The sequence below is a fragment of the Oncorhynchus mykiss genome, chromosome 28 (assembly GCF_057628025.1).
Source record: "Oncorhynchus mykiss isolate SJ-2025 chromosome 28, ASM5762802v1, whole genome shotgun sequence".
NCBI lineage: Eukaryota > Metazoa > Chordata > Actinopteri > Salmoniformes > Salmonidae > Oncorhynchus > Oncorhynchus mykiss.
The window spans coordinates 44,036,207-44,048,992 of NC_143049.1; the positions used below are offsets into that span (position 1 = coordinate 44,036,207).

At 42.6% G+C, this 12,786-nt stretch overlaps 1 protein-coding gene across 10 annotated transcripts; it reads left to right on the forward strand.

Moving 5' to 3' along the window:
* The first annotated feature begins 2,729 nt into the window (after nt 1-2,729).
* si:ch211-227n13.3 (uncharacterized) lies at nt 2,730-10,241 on the forward strand. 10 transcript variants are annotated; one of them, XM_021590146.3, is made up of 7 exons: nt 2,739-3,056; nt 3,487-3,544; nt 4,447-4,984; nt 5,097-5,172; nt 5,248-5,340; nt 5,441-5,603; nt 8,766-10,241. In XM_021590146.3, the coding sequence occupies exons 1-7, from the start codon at nt 3,013-3,015 to the stop codon at nt 8,967-8,969; spliced, it is 1,176 nt and encodes a 391-aa protein (XP_021445821.3). In that variant the 5' UTR covers nt 2,739-3,012; the 3' UTR covers nt 8,970-10,241. The 10 variants fall into 10 exon arrangements, 5 of the variants coding, with proteins under 5 accessions (XP_021445824.3, XP_021445821.3, XP_021445823.3 ...); XR_016493034.1 differs by having other exon boundaries at nt 2,741-3,056; nt 5,248-5,363; XM_036966484.2 differs by having other exon boundaries at nt 2,783-3,056; nt 3,487-3,521.
* Nucleotides 10,242-12,786: the final 2,545 nt, after the last annotated feature.

Consider the following 12,786-nt stretch of genomic DNA (forward strand, 5'->3'; position numbering starts at 1 on the left):
GAGGTCTCATGAGCCCAGACATCATTCAAACAGTTTTAGAAACTTCAGAGTGTTTTCTATCCAATAGTAATAATAATATGCATATATTAGCATCTGGGACAGAGTAGGAGGCAGTTCACTCTGGGCACGCTATTCCTCCAAAAGTGAAAATGCTGCCCCCTATCCCAAAAAGGTTAAGCACACAAGTGTAAAGGAATGAAGAATATGTACATAAAGATATATGAATGAGTGATGGTACAGAACGGCATAGGCAAGATGCAGTAGATGGTATAGAGTACAGTATATACATATGAGATAAGTAATGTAGGGTATGTAAACATGATATTAAGTGTCATTGTTTAAAGTGGCTAGTGATAATTTTTTTACATGTATGGCAGCATCCACTCAATGTTAGTGGTGGCTGTTTAACAGTCTGATGGCCTTGAGATAGAAGCTGTTTTTCAATCTTTCGATCCCTGCTTTGATGCACCTGTACTGACCTCGTCTTCTGGATGATAGCAGGGTGAACAGGCAGTGGTTGTTGTCCTTGATGATCTTTTTGGCCTTCCTGTGACGTCACCACTCGGGACTGGGCCACTCGGGAGGCCCTCATATGTACTACTGGGCCACTCGGGAAGCCCTCATAATATGTACTACTGGGCCACTCGGGAGGCCCTCATAATATGTACTACTGGGCCACTCAGGCGGCCCTCATAATATATTCTACTGGGCCACTCGGGAGGCCCTCATAATATGTACTACTGGGCCACTCGGGAGGCCCTCATAATATGTACTACTGGGCCACTCAGGGGGCCCTCATAATATATTCTACTGGGCCACTCGGGAGGCCCTCATAATATGTACTACTGGGCCACTCGGGAGGCCCTCATAATATGTACTACTGGGCCACTCGGGAGGCCCTCATATGTACTACTGGGCCACTCGGGAAGCCCTCATAATATGTACTACTGGGCCACTCGGGAGGCCCTCATAATATGTTATATTTTCTTCCTTGTCTGTTGTGACCCCGGGTCCACCAGCAACCACCGCACTAGTGATCATTCACACTCAATTACCTGGATATCATTCACTGTTAAGGTCCACTTTTATCCACGAATTAGCTAAATTTTCTTCAAATTCCGAACAAATCATAAGAAATTACTTGCATGCACTTCTATCTTGGGCCTCTCATCCTATACCTCGTTGGTTATACCGGACATGTTGTCACAGCCATTTCTACAGGAGCACCACACTCACTGCACAGGGCTAGCACAGTACGGTCACAGACGGAACAATGAGACTGATATTTCATCGGATGTATAAATGTGAAGCATCCGTTTGGCGTTTCCGAGAGGTAGCCCAATAACGCAAATGTCCTAATTTATTAAAAAGTGTATCTCAATACATTTATCCAAAAACTATAATCTGTTATGAACAGAGTAGACTTTACCATTTGCAAAAGTTGTAAAAAAATAACGTTGTTTAGAAGGAGTGCAAAAGGCAAATTTAGTGATTGGACACGCACACTTCACATAGTAGGCGTTGCCTAACGAAAATATGCAGATCTATGCTAGAACGCGCCAATAGGATCTGGCGCTTGGCTCTGCCCACCTCCTACGCTTGTTCTGTCCTCTATGACGAGAGGCTGTGGTCTTTGGCGCTAAAGATGGGCATTCCTGAACCGGTTCAGTTGGCTCCATTCACGTTAGAAGACCCGACTCATTTGACTCCCAAACGGTTCTTCATTCCAAATGCTTAATTTTTATTTTATTTATTTAACCTTTATTTAAAAACCGACATTGAAACATGAACCAATGTGCAAATCTCCAATGTAAAGCCCAAAAGGTAAGCATCCATTATGTCAGATTGTGAAATGCGCTTTCAATTGTGTTTTTGCCTGGCCAAATTATTACATGGCCTGCAATTTTTTTCTCTCTCAATCAAATCAAATCTAACAAGTAATCTAACAATTCCCAACAACTACCTAATATACACAAATCTAATGGGGTGAATGAGAATATGTACATATTGGATGAGCGATGGCCGAGAGGCATAGGCAAGATGCGATAGATAGTATAAAATACAATATATACATGTGATATGAGTAATATAAGATATGTAAACATTATTAAAGTGGCATTATTTAAAGTGACTAGTGATCCATTTATTAAAGTGGCCAGTGATTGGGTCTCAATGTGGGCAGCAGTCTCTCTGAGTTACTGGTGGCTGTTTAACAGTCTGATGGCCTTGAGATAGAAGCTGTTTTTCAGTCTCTCGGTCCCTGCTTTGATGCACCTGTACTGACCTCGCCTTCTGGATGATAGCAGGGTGAACAGGCTGTGGTTGTTGTCCTTGATGATCTTTTTGGCCTTCCTGTGACATTGGGTGGTGTAGGTGTCCTGGAGGGCAGGTAGTTTGCCCCCGGTGATGCGTTGTGCAGACCGCACCACCCTCTGGAGAGCCTTGAGGTTGAGGGCGGTGCAGTTGAAGACAGGATGCTCTCGATTGTGCATCTGTTTTTATGCATTAAAAAAAAATCAAGAGTGGACCAGATTGACACGCTCTCGACACAATTTATTGTTTCTGCAGTTGCAGAAATTCGCCCACTTTAGATACCTATGTTGTAATTTATCTGCAGAAAAACATTGTTTGTTTTTTTAGCTGAAAAAGCAGTAGAATGCAGATTCGAATGAACGGCTCTTTCACACAATGCTATTCGGTTCTCGAAGTTCATCAGAAAGAACCGTTCAAAAAAAAAAGAGCCTTTCGTTGGCGAAGAACACGTCACCCGTGCGCATGTGCTGAAGTTTGATGTGAGTTTTGCGCGAGAGAGGTGAGTTGTTGCTGCCTCGAAGCTAACCGAAATCTGCCTCGAAACTAACCGAAATCTGCCTCGATCCTAACCGAAATATGCCTCGATCCTAACCGAAATCTGCCTCGGTCCTAACCGAAATCCGCTTTCCTTCGCCGTCCGTTACTTTCAAACATCTAGTTACGGTAGTTAGCAAAAGCTCAAAGCAGGAGACCACGGAGATGATTCTTTCTAAGCGGATAGACTATGAACATTTTGAGACTCAGTAAGTAACTTTTAGCCAGCTAATACAGTAACTGTTTTGACCCTGATGGCTAACATAAACACAACAAACAGTTAGCTAACTGAGTTAGCTTAGTTAACTAGCTACTGTATAGGTTTTTGTAGGTTGTGTTGTACCTATCCCAGGCAGATCATTTGGTTTGGCTCGGACATTTGTTGTAGCTAGCTGGTAAGATTTCAGTGCAGTCATTTACCTTAGCTAGCTAGCAGCATGTTAGCAACAACCACAGATGGAAGTAACGTTAGTGGCAATAGCTAGTTAGCTAGCAGCATGTTAGCAACAACAACAGACGGAAGTAACGTTAGTGGCAATAGCTAGTTAGCTAGCAGCATGTTAGCAACAACAACAGACGGAAGTAACGTTAGTGGCAATAGCTAGTTAGGCAGCAAACAGTTGGTCCTTTTATTCACAGGTCTCAATATTCGACAGACCAAGGAAGTCAAGGAGGTGAGACCGGTGGCTACATCAGGGTAGGCAGCTAGAAGCACAACATTAAAGTACCACTCGTGTCTCCTTTTCACCTCCATTTAACACCTTGTTTAGTTAACAAAAGGCACATCTGAATAGGTGGTCCTGGTAAGTCATGACAGCAGAAGTTCCTCTTCGTTGATCCCCAACACCTTGAAGTTTGCACATTTCTAAACCCTTTTACTCAACATATTGTTTTACCCTTTAGTGTGTGTACTTTACAGTATTTATACTTGGGATATCGCTTTTCACCAGGCAAAGTTCACAAATCGTTGTCTTTAACTATATCCCTTTCATACACATACCAAAATCCCACAAATTTATGGCTGCTTTTTTTGTGTAATTGAAAGGGATAGTGGTAAGACGAAAGAAAAACATGACACATTTAAAACCCACCTAAAGAACTAGTCAAGATTGCTGCATTTTCAGACCCTGTAACCATTATACAGAAATTGGGTCTGTGAGAATGGTTCTGTTTTTTTGCAGGTGGATGTTTTACACTTCCATTGTTTAAAACACCTCCCTAATTTGAAATGAAAAACAATGTTTTTTTTGGTATTGTAATTAATTATAGGTCATATTTCATAGAAATCTGGAAACACTGGGCCGTTACTTTAACAACACCCCTCCCAATCTGCTAGTTACCCACTGATATGTATAAAAGGGGTATACCTGCAAGGAAGTGGTAAATAAGGGACTGTTTGAAAGGGGGTCATATAAACATTGCCTTATATATTTTTTTTACATGTAATATACCACATCTTCTGTCTGAAATGGCAACTAGCTATTTAGCTACTTCTCCTTCAGACCTTTTTGTTCTGGTCCAGAACAAGGCGGTGTGATCCCCCTGTGTTGCAGCTGAATCTGCAGGGTTTGTGTGTGTAATGCTCTCCCTGTGTTGCAGCTGAATCTGCAGTATTGTGTGAGGTGGGGAAGCTCCATGCGTCCATCCAGACTGAGTCGCTCAGCCTCTAACAAGGCCTCTGAAGCCTGGGGCTCCAGTGACCATGCTGCCCAGCCGGGGATGACGAGGAGGAGGAGGAGGAGTAGTAGTAGGCGGCGAGGGCAGGGTGAAGGGACAGGGCCCGACTGGGACTCTGCTGACTCAAGCATCGTGATCTCAGATGAGGCCACGGATCATGACCTGATTGACCATCACCATGGAAACCACAGTGTCTCAGAATGTGGGTCACCACCGCTAGAGCTGTCAGTCAGCCAGGGGAAGGCTGTAATTGGTGGAAAGGTGACGGGGCAGACGGAAAGAGGCGTGGAGTCAGACGCTGAATCCTGCTGCTCATTGGACAGCATTGTCTCTGGCCCCTCCTTCATGGTTCAAGGCACTCCACTAACTCTTCCCCCTGGTCTGTGTTTGACATGTCAGAGACTTCACAGAGAAGCCCAGAGGGGAAGACCCACTCCGCTGGACAAACTAACAGACAACGGTGAATACACACAAACACACCCACCCTGTCAGAGAAGTCCTGTACCGAGCAAAACAAACCTACTGAGCAGATGTCTGATTCTAATAGACCTTCTCTCTGATTGGTCTATCAGATCCCACTTCCTTGTCATGTGACCAATGGGTTCTCATGAAGAAGTGGACACCCAGAAGACCACAGAACATTAAAGGGTAAGAGAGAGGAATGTGTGTGTGTGGTGTGTGTGTAAGTAAGTAAGTAACCCACAGTACTGCTGTTGCTATCAGGAGGCTGTGGATCCATCTGGGCCGGATTAGACACAGAGAGCAGACCAGGGGAGAACAGCCAGCCTGCTCCAGACCACACATTTTCCTACAGAGGTAACACACACTCACAACCGAAGGTAACACGGTTAAATAAAGGTTCAATTTAACACACACACACACTCACTCACTGAAGTAACAAACACCTTGTGTGTAGGAACCTGAGGAGATATGAGAACCAGGCTGTGAGCAGAGGGAGGAAGAGGAAGAAGAGGTCCAGAGGAAGTCGTCAGAAGGCGGGAACATGCATCCAAAGCAATAGTCTCAACTGCAGTGGTCTCCATAGCAGCGCTGTCCATAGCGATCCTGATGGAAAGGCGGTAGGTAGCCCAGATATGCGTTATTTCACAAAGTTCTATCTAGCGCTTCTGTGAACAAATCAAATGTATAGGTCTTTAATAACACTGGTCTTTAATAACACTGGTCTTTAATAACACTGGTCTTTAATAACACTGGTCTTTAATAACACTGGTCTTTAATAACACTGGCCTTTAATAACACTGGTCTTTAATAACACTGGTCTTTAATAACACTGGCCTTTAATAACACTGGCCTTTAATAACACTGGCCTTTAATAACACTGGCCTTTAATAACACTGGTCTTTAATAACACTGGTCTTTAATAACACTGGTCTTTAATAACACTGGTCTTTAATAACACTGGTCTTTAATAACACTGGCCTTTAATAACACTGGCCTTTAATAACACTGGCCTTTAATAACACTGGCCTTTAATAACACTGGCCTTTAATAACACTGGCCTTTAATAACACTGGCCTTTAATAACACTGGTCTTTAATAACACTGGTCTTTAATAACACTGGCCTTTGATAACACTGGCCTTTGATAACACTGGCCTTTGATAACACTGGCCTTTGATAACACTGGCCTTTGATAACACTGGCCTTTGATAACACTGGCCTTTGATAACACTGGCCTTTGATAACACTGGCCTTTGATAACACTGGCCTTTGATAACACTGGCCTTTGATAACACTGGCCTTTGATAACACTGGCCTTTGATAACACTGGCCTTTGATAACACCGGCCTTTGATAACACTGGCCTTTGATAACACTGGCCTTTGATAACACTGGCCTTTGTCTAAATGAAATTCTAATATCCATGTGACATTGTTACATACAGGGATATACAATAACATTTGAAATGATTAAGTTAATAAAATCACAGACTTTTCAGTGTAGTTTGTATGAGGTACATGTATATAAAAAGTCCGGTAGCCTTCACCTGTCTAGCTTGTTGTTTATGTTGGCCAATCAAAGCAGCAAAGAGACTCAATGTGTCGCAAGTGGAGTGACAGTTCACAAAGTCAATGCAAGATGGAGTTAAATGGCTACAACGAGCACCAACATGTAGGCTGTTGTGTTATCTGTATGGGGTTGTGGAGAAAGCACAAAATGTGGCCTCAATTAGCCTAGCTAGCTAAATAGCTACTCCAGCCCATGACCTGATGAATAACATTGTGGGTGCTACATTAATTAATTAATCAGAAGTCTACATACACCTTAGCCAAATACATTTAAAGTAAGTTTTTCACAAATCCTAGTATAAATTCCCTGTCTTAGGTCAGTTAGGATCACCACTTTATTTTAAGAATGTCAAATGTCAGAATAATAGTAGAGAATTATTTATTTCAGCTTTTATTTCTTCCATCACATTCCCAGTGGGTCAGAAGTTTACATACACTCAATTAGTATTTGGTAGCATTGCCTTTAAATTGTTTAAATTGGGTCAAATGTTACGGGAATCCTTCCACAAGCTTCCCGCAATAAGTTGGGTGAATTTTGGCCCATTCCTCCTGACAGAGCTGGTGTAACTGAGTCGGGTTTGTAGGCCTCCTGGCTCGCACACTCTTTTTCAGTTCTGCCCACAATTTTTCTATAGGATTGAGGTCAGGGCTTTATGATGGCCATTCCAATACCTTGACTTTGTGGTCCTTAAGCCATTTTGCCACAACTTTGGAAGTATGCTTGGGGTCGTTGTCCATTTGGAAGACCCATTTGCGACCAAGCTTTAACTTCCTGACTGATGTCTTGATGTTGCTTCAATATATACACATAATTTTCCATCCTCATGATATCATCTATTTTGTGAAGTGTACTAGTCCCTCCTGCAGCAAAGCACCCCCACAACATGATGCTGCCACCCCCGTGCTTCACGGTTAAGATCGTGTTCTTCGGCTTGCAAGCCTCCCCATTTTTCCTCCAAACATAACAATGGTCATTATGGCCAAACAGTTCTATTTTTGTTTCATCAGACCAGAGGACATTTCTCCAAAAGGTACAATCTTTGTCCCCATGTGCAGTTGCAAACCGTAGTCTGGATTTTTTTTTCAGGTTGTGTTGATATAGGACTCGTTTTACTGTGGATATAGATACTTTTGTACCTGTTTCCTCCAGCATCTTCAAAAGGTCCTTTGCTGTTGTTCTGGGATTGATTTGTACTTTTCACACCAAAGTACTTTCATCTCTAGGAGACAGAATGCGTTTCCTTCCTGAGCGGTATGACGGCTGCGTGGTCCCATGGTGTTTATACTTCTGTACTATTGTTTAAACAGATTAACGTGGTACCTTCAGGCTTTTGGAAATTTCTTCCAAGGATGAAACAGACTTCAATGTTTTTTCTGAGGTCTTGGCTGATTTCTTTTGATTTTCCCATGATGTCAATCAGAGGCACTGAGTTTGAAGGTAGGCCTTGAAATACATCCACAGGTACACCTCCAATTGACTCAAATGATGTCAATTAGTCTATCAGAAGCTTCTAAAGCCATGACATCATTTTCTGGAATTTTCCAAGTTGTTTAAAGGCACAGTCAACTTAGTGTATGTAAACTTCTGACCCACTGGAATTGTGATGCAGTGAATTATAAGTTAAATAATCTGTCTGTAAACAATTGTTGGAAAAATGAATGGGGGTCATGCACAGCGCAGATGTACTAACCAACTTGCCAAAACTATAGTTTGTTAACAAGAAATTTGTGTAGTTGTTGAAAAACAAGTTAATGACTCCAACCTAAGTGTATGTAAACTTCCGACTTCAACTGTACATACATGCACACCATACCAGACAAATACAGGAAAAAAAAGAACCAGAGGTCATTTGAACCCAGTCTAACACTAAGGGCAGGTTCATATGGGAGACAAGCCTACATACAATCTGTATACACACACTGTTCTCCTGCTGGTTACAACGTACACTACATGTGAGGTCGTCTTGGCTGTAGCCCAGTAGCTTCTCTCTCTGCCTCCGTCTACTTGCTCCCATCTCACCAGCACCTCCGCAGCAATAGAGCACTAGCCTCCTCCACGTGCAGCAGTGCTCAGGTTACAAACGGTTTTTAATTAATTTTTATTCTGGATATCCGACGCACATTCGTGATACTGTTCGGATAGTGAAATGATTTCATAACCCCATCCCTAGCGGTTAGCGTTACCGCTCCATTGTGTATGTTGTGACCTGCAGGAGAACAGTGATGACAGCGGTCTGGAGCGTACACGCAGGGTCCTCACCTTCCAGGTGGTCCCCTCCACCGTTACCATGGAAACCCAGCCGGAGGCCATGCCCCCACAGGAGGAGGAGCCCAGGAAGAAGAGCGGCGGCTTCAGATCGCAGCTGGCTCAGCTCCATGCCAACCGCAGCCGTGTCGTCAGGGAAACACACACATGACTGATGACATCACTGTCAGTTTCCAAATATGTTCTTTATTGCCATCCTTGATTGTTTGTCAATTCTCTACCTGCTTCTGCTCAGTTTGTTCTCCTTCAAGCATGGCTGGAGGGAGTTACCATCATATCTCTTCCATTAGAGGGGACATGCATGGAGTTACTATTTACACAGTGTCTCTTATACTAGTTGAATCTAGTTTTGAATGTAAATAATAATCAGCCTCATTGTCATGTTTCTGTTGAAGTTAGTTATCTGTATCAGATCTTCCCTGTTTATTTCACACTGAAGAATACATGTTATTTTATTGTATCTCTTCTGTTCAGAGATGAGGTCTCTACTACCAGACACAGCTGGGACAGTGCCCTCTACTGATCTGGCCCGTATTCATAAACCTCAGAATAGGACTGCTGATCTAGGACCAGATCAGAATGAAGGGACAGGGGGTCCTGATCCTATTCAGAAGGGACAGGGGGGTCCTGATTCTATTCAGAATGAAGGGACAGGGGGCCCTGGTCCTATTCAGAATGAAGGGACAGGGGGTCCTGATTCTATTCAGAATGAAGGGACAGGGGTCCTGATCCTATTCAGAAGGGACAGGGGTCCTGATCCTATTCAGAATGAAGGTACAGGGGGTCCTGATTCTATTCAGAATGAAGGTACAGGGGGTCCTGATTCTATTCAGAATGAAGGGACAGGGGGTCCTGATTCTATTCAGAATGAAGGGACAGGGGGTCCTGATTCTATTCAGAATGAAGGGACAGGGGGTCCTGATTCTATTCAGAATGAAGGGACAGGGGGTCCTGATTCTATTCAGAATGAAGGGACAGGGGGTCCTGATTCTATTCAGAATGAAGGGACAGGGGGTCCTGATCCTATTCAGAATGAAGGGACAGGGGGTCCTGATCCTATTCAGAATGAAGGGACAGGGGGTCCTGATTCTATTCAGAATGAAGGGACAGGGGATCCTGATTCTATTCAGAATGAAGGGACAGGGGGTCCTGATCCTAGATCAGCACTCCTATTCAGAGATGCTTTTTGAATATTGACCAAGGCTTGACATTGCGATGAATTTGCTAGTGCCAACTGAAAGCTACTGGCCCGAATGGGAAATAATACTATCCTGGGTTGACATCTGACATAAACTCAGCAAAAAAAGAAACGTCCTCTCACTGTCAACTGTGTCTATTTTCAGAAAACTTAATTAACATGTGTAAATATTTGTATGAACATAAGATTCAACAACTGAGACATAAACTGAACAAGTTCCACAGACATGTGACTAACGGAAATTTAATAATGTGTCCCTGAACAAAGGGGGGTCAAAAGTAACAGTCAGAATCTGGTGTGGCCACCAGCTGCACCAGATTTGCCAGTTCTTGCTGTGAGATGTTACACCACTCTTCCACCAAGGCACCTGCAAGTTCCCGACCTTTCTGGTGGGAATGGCCCTAGGCCTCACCCTCCGATCCAACGGGTCTCAGACCTGCTCAATGGGATTGAGATCTGGGCTCTTCGCTGGCCATGGCAGAACACTGACGTTCCTGTCTTGCAGGAAATCACGCACAGAACGAACAGTGTGGCTAGCGCAAAAGACTAGCGCAAAGGACTAGCTTAACAGAATAGCGCAACAGACTAGCTTAACAGAATAGCGCAAAATACTAGTTTAACAGAATAGCGCAAAAGACTAGCTTAACAGAATAGCGCAACAGACTAGTTTAACAGACTAGTTTAACAGAATAGCGCAACAGACTAGCTTAACAGAATAGCGCAACAGACTAGTTTAACAGAATAGCGCAAAAGACTAGCTTAACAGAATAGCGCAACAGACTAGTTTAACAGACTAGTTTAACAGAATAGCGCAACAGACTAGCTTAACAGAATAGCGCAACAGACTAGCTTAACAGAATAGCGCAACAGACTAGTTTAACAGACTAGTTTAACAGAATAGCGCAACAGACTAGCTTAACAGAATAGCGCAACAGACTAGCTTAACAGAATAGCGCAAAATACTAGTTTAACAGAATAGCGCAAAAGACTAGCTTAACAGAATAGCGCAACAGACTAGTTTAACAGACTAGTTTAACAGAATAGCGCAACAGACTAGCTTAACAGAATAGCGCAACAGACTAGCTTAACAGAATAGCGCAACAGACTAGTTTAACAGAATAGCGCAACAGACTAGCTTAACAGAATAGCGCAACAGACTAGCTTAACAGAATAGCGCAACAGACTAGTTTAACAGAATAGCGCAACAGACTAGCTTAACAGAATAGCGCAACAGACTAGCTTAACAGAATAGCGCAACAGACTAGCTTAACAGAATAGCGCAACAGACTAGTTTAACAGAATAGCGCAACAGAATAGCGCAACACCCTTCAAATGAAACATCAGGAAGCAAACCAAAGCCGCTATATTTTTCATGAAAACTGATCAGAAATGAAATCACGGAATAGCAGTAGAACTTCTAAATCGGTTACCATAACGCCAATGACTTTTCAAGCGCCAAAGAGCCTAGAGGAAATGTCAGATTTAAAAAGTAGGCTATTACATGATGACTGAATTTCACATTCGCAAATATTCAACCAAGACTTTGAACTTTTTGATATGGTTTGCATAGCCATTCTTGGCTTCGCATTTACTGGTAGATATAATAACTTGGAACATCTTTCCTACTGCTTTCTGTCTTTGGTGAGCTGTTCCACACAACCAAATAACATTATATTAGTCAAATGCCCTGAATACAACAGGTGTAGACTTTACCTTGAAATGCCCCGAATACAACAGGTGTAGACTTACCGTGAAATGCCCCGAATACAACAACTTTATGCTTATTTACTAGCCCTTTCCCAATAATGCAGAGTTCTAAATTAAGAAAATAATTGCTAAAAATAAAAGGAAATAGTAGCACAACGATAAACTCAACATGCAACAATTTCAAAGATTTGATTTATGAGGAAATCAGTCAAATGAAATACATTCATTAGGCCCTAATCTATGGATTTCACATGACTGGGAATACATTCATTAGGCCCTAATCTATGGATTTCACATGACCGGAAATACATTCATTAGGCCCTAATTATGGATTTCACATGACTGGAAATACATTCATTAGGCCCTAATCTATGGATGTCACATGGCTGGAAATACATTCATTAGGCCCTAATCTATGGATTTCACATGACTGGAAATACATTCATTAGGCCCTAATCTATGGATTTCACATGACTGGAAATACATTCATTAGGCCCTGATCTATGGATTTCACATGACTGGAAATACAGATATCCTCAAAAAAAGGTAGGTGCTTGGATCAGAAAACCAGTCAGTATCTGGTGTGACCTCCATTTGTGGTCACTTATTAGGACCCCATTATTAGGGTGAGGCACATGGGCTATCGACAGCTTACTTCACAACATACACTTAGTATTACTTTCTTTGCTACAGTACACATATCTTCCTGGCACATTACATCATTTATGCAGCAGCATACAATACATTTTTGGACTCACCTTGTTGTGCTGTGCTCACTTTTTCCCCTCTTAATTTCGCCTACTGTTCTGACTTGGTGGTGGACATGTAGCCTATAGCCTGTTTTAGAGAAATGTCATCATTGAATATTGTTAGAGCTGTCATTGTCTGCTTACATGCCCCCTTTATTTATCCTACAGTTCTGACTTGGTGTACAGGGAGGACACTGTAAGAACGGCCCATGTTCTGAATTATGTCGCTGTACTTTTCACTAGTGCTGAAGAAATAGTTATATTGACTACGTCATTCCTAGCTCGCTCATTGTCTTAATCAAAATTACGGATTG